This window comes from Silurus aristotelis (genome assembly GCF_946808225.1).
Source record: "Silurus aristotelis genome assembly, chromosome: 7".
In the NCBI taxonomy this organism is placed as follows: Eukaryota; Metazoa; Chordata; class Actinopteri; order Siluriformes; family Siluridae; genus Silurus; species Silurus aristotelis.
Window position 1 is genome coordinate 13,515,894 of NC_139580.1, and position 8,642 is coordinate 13,524,535.

Sequence of the window (8,642 nt, forward strand, 5' to 3'; positions counted from 1 at the left end):
TTATCACTGTTATTAAATTTTTTTTTATTAATTATAAACTTGTAAATTAAACTTTAGGATATTTCAGAAAATAAGTAAGCTTTACTTAAATGAGCTATAATGAAAAAGATAAAGATTTTTGTCAGTTCGTGTAACATGTGCAAAACATTTACTCAAATGTCGGTAAAAAATGTTACAAGCTTTTTCACACCTGTACAGTCAAGTGATTCGATTTTTGCAAAAAGATTAAGATGTATTTATTAATAATTATGGTGTTTTCCCCAAATTATATATTTTTTCTCTTGTAGATAAATCAGTAGATAGTGGTATTTTAGAAAAGTTGCTCAAACATGGATTACTGATGGCAGATTAGTCAGATTATTTTTTTTGCTCATCAATAACTGGGAAATGGCAAAGGACGCAGCGCTAATGGGATTAAATAAAACAAGAGCAGGGGTGTGAGAGGCTTTAAAGTGTTTGACGACCAAAATGAGGCGCTCTGGGTTTGACGTCAGTAAAGAGAAATTGCCTGTATAAATATGGGGCTTACGCAGCCACTGGAGAGGGAAAAAAACGCACAAGCGTTCCCGAGACGTCTCCGAGCTTCTGCAAAAAGCGAGATCTTTAGAAACCGAGAATGCCAAATTCATCTGGTTCCACTTCCTCCACCAAAAGCCTGAGGAGAGCAGGCTCTGAACTGGAGCGATCCGACTCCACCACGGTAAGCGCACAGCCTCTTCTCAGTCCTGCATGGCCGAAAGTCGCAGATTTTGCGCGTTTTTCTTATTTGCAGGAGATTTCAGTAGGCATGCGGAACTGCTCTGATCAGACCAACTCGCGCGCAACAGGCTTGGAGATGCGCGCCAAGGAACAGGTCCAACCCAAAGCCCTCAAAAACGAGAGAGACTCTTCAGACCAGACTCTTCCAAACCTCACACTACCGTATTGGACTGGGGTTTCCAAAGGCACTACCTCACAGAAACCATTATAAAGCTTTATATTATTATGCAATACGCCATTTCTTCAAGATCTTAAAAACACTCAGAAAGAAGGGTGTCCACTTTTAATATCATGTATCTTATATCTAGAAATGTATCGCATGTTTTGTGTTGTAACTTAAAAGCTTTAGTCTAAATAATAATTTATATCTAATAGAGGTATGAAAGATCACAGGGTTAAAGACAAAAGTAGTTTAGAACCACAGACACTATTTTAGGCGAAGAATGGTTTTATACTTTATAAGCATGTCCCATAAATCAGTTCCAATAGCCATGTCCACTGTGTGTGTGTGTGTGTGTGTGTGTGTGTGTGTGTGTGTGTGCGCGCGCGCTACAGTCTCAGCGCTTCGTGGGGCGCAGGCAGAGTCTGATCGAGGACGCGCGCAAGCAGAGGGAAGCGGCGGAAGCGGCGGCGGCTGCAGAAGCAGCGGAGGCCAACGAGCACATCGTGTTTGAAGAGGACGACGGGAAAGCGCTTCTCAACCTCTTCTTCACCCTCAGAGGCTCCAAAAGCCCGGCTCTCTCTCGTACTCTCAAGGTCTTCGAGGTGGGTACAGCTCCATATACGAATAAAAAAACCTTGACCTTTTTCATTTTTTTTATTTTTCACAAATAAATCCATTACTTCTCATAATACTCCAAAATGACTCCAGACCTTGAGGACCACTGATGTACCCTGTGCTAAAACTGTGCTTAAAATACTTTAAATACGATTTCAGAAGAAATTCTCCTCATTCTACTACACCATCCACACCGGTGCATTTTTACTTTATACCTCTTATTTTTTTATTATAATATATTTTTTTTTGCTAAAAGAACAACAAACCATAGAAATGGATAGAAGGCAAAATTCAACTTGTTGATTTGGGTATAAATGATTCCCTCCTTTAAAAGTGCAATTGGAGTGATGTTAACTTTTATAATACATCTGAATCAGATTTAAACACGCTACTGGTGTCATTGTTTCAAGTATACTGGTAGTAAATAGTTACCATTAAAATATATTTTAAATATAATAAATATAATTTAGTTGTCATTGGGCACACTAAATGGGTTAATTAATCTAATTGCAAAAAAAATTATTTGTTTTGTAATTATACATGCTCAGGTTATATAAAAAGTTTCCTAAAAATCTTCCTAAAAATCTACCATAATAATATAATAATATAATAATATCATTTTTTTTTATTTTATTTTTTTTACAAAGCTTAAATGTGCTCATGCATATAATCAGCTGTTCGCACAAACAGTATGGAGAACAAGTTACACTGTGTCTTGAAAAGTCTCTGTTTATACAGTAGGAGAAATGAACATTATTTATTTTTTACCGACACACTTTTGAAAGTGTCTCAATAATTTTTTTTTTTGTAAGATTTCTGTAGCTCTTCCACAACCACACTCACACAACTCGCTTATCCTAATTACACTATATGCTTAGTCTGGTCTGTATGGTGGGATAAGGTATCAGGAATCATCAGGTGGTTTGTGTTCCCTAAGGGTTTCATGTGGACATCAGGGTTGGCATCCTTTATTCATGTTATTCTCAGCTGGAGATAAACTCCAGTTAGTGGTACAGGGAACATACAATGCTTTATTTGGAATCAAATGTGGCAGGCTGGATGAGAATTTAATTGAATTGAATTTAGAAAGTGACTGGCCTTTAGTTGGAAAGTGTTAACAATGAGGACAACTATTGAGTTTAATACTATTTGTTTTTCAAAAATGGTACTTAAATATAAAATTGTTATTTAAACTTAAGGATATTTCAGAAAATTGTTGTGTGTGTCTAAACACAACCACAGTAAAATGACATACATTTAAACTAAATAAAGAGAACTAAATAGAATAAAAAAATGTTTTTTAGCAAAATTTTTGTAAACACAAAAAAGTATTCTTTCCCAACCAACTGTTTGGCAACAATGTAGTATTTTTTTCCTGTCAACGTCAATCACAGTCTTGCACCAGCTTTTTAATCCAGCACTGAGAAATTGTAAAATATTTTGCAAAAAAATGTTCCACTCTTTATAGAAACACTTCTTAAATTATTAACAGACATTTGAAGCCAAGATGCACCATCTTGAGACCAGAGTGAGCCGTAAACCTAAAGATGGCCTGCAGGACTTGGAATATTTTGTCCGCTGTGAAGTTCATCTGTCAGATGTAAATACGCTCGTGAGCTCTTTAAAAAGGATTGCAGATGACGTCAGAACCACTAAAGAGGTGAAATGTAAGCTCTTGGCATTTTTATTCTATTACAGACTATATTTTAATATTATACTTTTAGGACTACAAATGAAATGCTTTATAATAATATCTCTATATATTCGTTTTTTCATTTAATCTTCTTGAGTTCACTGGTTCCCGAAGAAAATTGCAGAACTGGATAGATGCCATCACCTGGTGACAAAATTTGATCCAGATTTGGATCAGGATCATCCTGTGAGTAAATGTATCATTGTTATGTCTGATGATAACTATTATTGCTTCCCTATGTCATTATTTCTTTCTTGTAGGGATTCACAGATCCTTTGTACAGAAAACGACGAAAACAGATTGGGGATATAGCTTTCAAATATAAGCAGTAAGTCAAGACCAAACTACAAGTAACTGCCATACTTGTGTCCTATTTTTATTGTATAAAACTATATATGATTTATTATTTATCACACACACACACACACACACACACACACACACACACACACACACACACACACACACACACACACACACACACACACACACACACGTTTATATAAATATGATTTATATGAAGTATATATTGACTCTTTTCAGTGGGGAACCAATCCAGAGGGTGGAGTACACCGAAGAGGAAATTGAAACTTGGTATGATATTCACGTCAAGACTGTTCCATTAAATATGCACAATTTATTTTTTTCCCTTGCTATGTTTCTAGATAAATAGATTTGTTACATTTTATTGTGCTACATGGCAGCATGGTGAGTAAACTCAATCACTGTCAGAACAGGTTGCACAACTTGAAAGGAATTGGTTTACACAGTACAAATCAGGTCAACTTGCTAGAGCACGCATTATGTTCCTTTGTTTTCCATTTCTGTCATTTTTAAATTTGATATGGAAATTTCATTGTGGACCAGCTTGCACCTGTGGTGAGACAGGTGACGACTTTAAAGTCAAATGTTTTTTGACTATTACATACCTCATAATTTGACCTAGGATTCTAAATGTTTTTGTTTGTGTGTGTTTGTTTTTGGCAGGCGAGAGGTGTACTCTACACTCAGAGATCTGTACACCACCCATGCGTGTAATGAGTATTTAGAGGCTTTTAGGCTGCTGGAGAGACACTGTGGTTACAGCCCTAATAGCATCCCTCAACTGGAGGATGTCTCAAGCTTTCTGAAAGGTATTGAGCAAATTATCTTTCCCTATTATGACTAGCCATGCTGTTCCCTATTAGCAATTAATAGATGTAAATTTGAACTGTATCAACAGTTGAGGGAAAACATGTACATACTATATGCTCATGAGGTTTAGTGGATTTTACAGATATTCGTTTATAATCACAAGACAAAAAAATCCCAAAAGAACAATAGAACCTATATAGCTGAATTATGATCATTTTTGTGAGAGATCACTAATCTGTTGTTCACCTGTTATTGATATACCGTATCTGCTTGCATATAGCCCCTTATTCTAATATGTATGTTACAAGATTAATAACTGATTAATAACTAATTCTACATGATGTCTTCTTCAGAGCAGGCCTGTACATTGAGATGCTCATGGAAAAAAAAATATCTTGATTTTACCTCCTGTTTCTAATATTTTTATTCAAAAGATTTCCTACAGTCCTTGAATGCTTGGTGAGATTGATGAGGGAACTGTTTAAGCTCTTGTTTACTTTTTGAGGTCCAACAGACTAGAATAACCAGTAAAGTAAAACCGAATATTTGATCAACATATCTCTTTTTGTGTTTATCAGAGCATACAGGGTTCCAGGTAAGGCCTGTGGCAGGACTTTTGTCAGCACGAGACTTTCTGGCCAGTCTTGCATTCCGTGTGTTCCAGTGTACGCAGTATATTCGCCATTCCTCTTCTCCAATGCACTCCCCTGAACCGTACGAAACTATAAAATCTTCATAATACTTAAACTACTATTTACTATTTACTATTTAGACTTATCACCTGAACATGGCTTACTTTGTAGGGACTGTGTACATGAACTCCTGGGTCATGTTCCTATGCTGGCTGATAAATCATTTGCTCAATTTTCCCAGGTAAATACGTTATTCGGCATATGTGTGTATTTTTTATATACTTTATTCAATTTGTTGGGTCTGGAGTTCAGTACTGAAAGGCTCTCATGGCTCCAATAACCTAATTACATTATTCTTGTAGTTGGATTATATTAATAAAATTCTTTTTTAAAAACATTTTATTGGGCAATGAATAGCAACATGCTTGAGAACATTTCCCTGACCTTTATAATATCAGTGTGATGTTTTCATTTGCAGAACATTGGACTTGCCTCTCTTGGTGCCTCAGAGGATGACATTGAGAAATTGTCAACAGTGAGTATTTTATTCAAAATATATCATATCTATACATATATAATGACCTGTATGTGCGCACTTGATCTGTATTGGACAACCTCACAGAGACGAGCTAACTGAGAACTTTGTCTGTTAATGTGTGTGTGTTTGGATGCATTTTCAGCTTTATTGGTTCACAGTGGAGTTTGGACTCTGTAAGCAGGGAGATACAGTGAAAGCTTATGGAGCAGGTCTTCTTTCCTCCTACGGAGAGCTAGTGGTAAGTGTTCCTTTACATGCAGTCCAACTGAATTTTCTTCAATATACCACAGGACTCACTCTTGAATGTGATCAGTCACAAGGATCTGATCATTTCTTTGGACAGCACAACTGCGATATGAACTTGTTTGTTCTGATATGTTGTCATTTCTATAGTAACAGCTAATTCTCTGCTATGCTGTCTGCCAGATGTTATACTAAAAGTGATTTAAAAAGTTAAACAGTTAACAGTTAAACAGCAAAGAAACATATAGGCATTGTTCTGGTGAGGCATCCTGTAAGAAGATGTTTAACATGTATCAAGAAAGAATGCAGTCAGTGGCATCACCTGAAGTGAAGCTGCTGGGAAAAAAAACAGGACCTCTTAGTTATATAACAAGCTTAATTTTTAAATCGATTTTTTAGGGAAAATTATTATATCTATTATAATGCACAAACTGTATTTGTAAAATGCATTGTTGTATTCCTTACTTAATACATGTTCTCTATGTTTCTGTTTATGTCTCACCAGCATGCGCTTTCAGATGAGACAGAGAGACGAGAGTTTGACCCAGATATAGTAGCTGTGCAGCCATACCAAGATCAGTCCTACCAGTCCATTTATTTCGTGTCTGCAAGTTTTGATGATGCTAAAGATAAACTGAGGTAGAACATTTTTTTACAGTAATATATACCAGATTCTATTGAGAATTCTATTGAGGTTCTGTGGTTTAGTGATATTTGATAAAGAAGCAATATGACCTGTTCCAAAATATGAAATGTTTTGATTACAGAATGTATTCGATGGGGATCAAGAGGCCATTTTCAGTGAGGTTCGACCCATATACAAACAGCATTGAAGTTCTTGACAACCCACTGAAGATCAGGGGAGGACTGGAATCAGTGAAAGATGAACTAAAGGTCCTGACAGATGCCCTGAATGTACTGGCCTGAGTTTACGAGTTCATGCCACCCATTGCCCTGATCCTAAATGTTCACCCTGTGGCACTTTCTTTCCAGTGTGTCTCATGTGTACTTTTCTGCAAATGATGTTGCTTAAAACAAACAACAAACAAACAAACAAACAAACAAAAAACTGACCTCATGCTAGAATTTGTTTCCAAAGATCTCACTGGATGTGACTAATTTCTTGTGTCAAAATAGCTCATATTAAGATTATTGGAAACAATATAAAATATATGAATGATTAGAATTAATATATGAACAGTTTAATGTATGAACAGTGCTTAATTAAATACTTGGGTATTTTCAATACATATTGTGAATTCTACTTGCTTACAGATAATGAACACTGCCTCATTTCTCTTTCTCCAATTGTGAATGTATCTAAAATTACTGAGAAAAGAAGTAAAATCTGTTCCAGTGCCCCAGTGATGATGTCATTATTTTGCAAGTGGATGTGCTTTTATATTGCGGTGGCTGATAGCAAACATTTGCTCGAGTGCTGCTAATACAACAACAGCAAAATCAACACAATTAAACTATTTGTATTGGCTGACCACAGGCATCTTATTATTCTCTTAACATTTCTGTCAAGTCCAGAGTTTACTGTCTAAGTTACTAAGAATTTCTTCTTAACATGAAAGTCAACTTTCTTAAATAATGGTGAGTAAAAATAAAAAGTTTGTACTTGTTTGGGTTAAGGTAAAATTGGACCATTGTTAAAATGTTGCTCCTATTTAACATTACTAGAGATGTCTTGCTGTGACTTCAGTGGGGCACACAACCAACAACTTTTCACAAGAATAAAAAACAAAAACAGCAATTAAAATGTAGCACCAGACATGTTAAACAAATCAAAAATATTTGAGTATAAGCATGTATGTAATATATCTGTTGGGTGAAGTGTTTTTTTTTTATGTAACTGACTGAATTTTGATGATCTCAGCAAAAAAAGAAAAAAGCTGTCAAATGATCAGAAATGATGTAGAGGTTGCACTATTTACACTATTTACACAGAATATGTGAATGTAAATGGAAGTAGTTTTCTTTCTCCTAGCATGACAAAATCAAACAAATCAGTCTTTAAAATAATGACTAAATGATGAAAGTAAACGAGTAAGATTTAAAATTCGATTCAATTCAGATCAATTACATTTTAGTTGTTTATTGCTTTTGATCAGTGGACATTGTCCCAAAGCAGCTTTATAAAAATAAATAATATAATAGTACATTTATACATTAGTCTCTATGAGTTTATCCTTAATGAGCAAGCCAGATGTGACAATGGCAGGGAAAAACTCCTTGAGATCGTATAAGAAAGAAACCTTGAGAAGAACCAGAATCCAAAGGGAACCCGTCCTTAAATGGATGGCACTTAATGTTCATTCATTACACTTTATTCACTGTCAAGATGTACTGTTCAATGAACTGTTCACTAATTGGTGTTTAGATGCAGAGCTGTTCATGCAAATTGTTGACCTAAGCCATTGTAGCAGCCTGTTTATATTAATTACAGTATATTTTCATCCTAAAAGTTTTTTATTTACTCAGAAACTTCATGGATCTTAAGGCTGTTCATGAATCTTTAACATTTACTTCTGCAAATCAAAGCTGCCCCAAACACCCCTGGCATGTAATAATCCCCTTTGTCCAAAGCACATAATATTGCAGTAACAAATGTTTTTTTTCTTTTTCTAACCTGACCATAAATGTATATATATATATATATATATATATATATATATATATATATATATATATATATATATATATATATATATATATATATATATATATATATAATTATTCTGTCCTATATACATCTGAGTATTTACTTTCTTATTTTTTTTTTAGATTTCCTGTGATTTTCATAAATGTAGCTATGTTATGTTATGTTATGTTATGTTATGTTATGTTATGTTATGTTAT

General features: G+C 34.8%; 1 protein-coding gene across 1 annotated transcript; it reads left to right on the forward strand.

The window, feature by feature from the left end:
* Nucleotides 1-535: 535 nt before the first annotated feature.
* th (tyrosine hydroxylase) lies at nt 536-7,136 on the forward strand. Its single transcript, XM_083547436.1, has 13 exons — nt 536-700; nt 1,315-1,524; nt 3,030-3,204; nt 3,328-3,416; nt 3,491-3,558; nt 3,774-3,824; nt 4,218-4,363; nt 4,943-5,078; nt 5,168-5,237; nt 5,475-5,531; nt 5,677-5,772; nt 6,283-6,416; nt 6,545-7,136. The coding sequence occupies exons 1-13, from the start codon at nt 617-619 to the stop codon at nt 6,702-6,704; spliced, it is 1,476 nt and encodes a 491-aa protein (XP_083403562.1). The 5' UTR covers nt 536-616; the 3' UTR covers nt 6,705-7,136.
* Nucleotides 7,137-8,642: the final 1,506 nt, after the last annotated feature.

Bases quoted from the DNA above. Each gene is read 5' to 3' on its own strand.
- th (XM_083547436.1), top strand. From the start codon at position 617: ATGCCAAATTCATCTGGTTCCACTTCCTCCACCAAAAGCCTGAGGAGA. The intron at 3,417-3,490 runs GTGAGTAAATGT...TCTTTCTTGTAG, and splicing joins ATTTGGATCAGGATCATCCT to GGATTCACAGATCCTTTGTA. The intron at 5,079-5,167 runs GTACGAAACTAT...CTTACTTTGTAG, and splicing joins CCAATGCACTCCCCTGAACC to GGACTGTGTACATGAACTCC.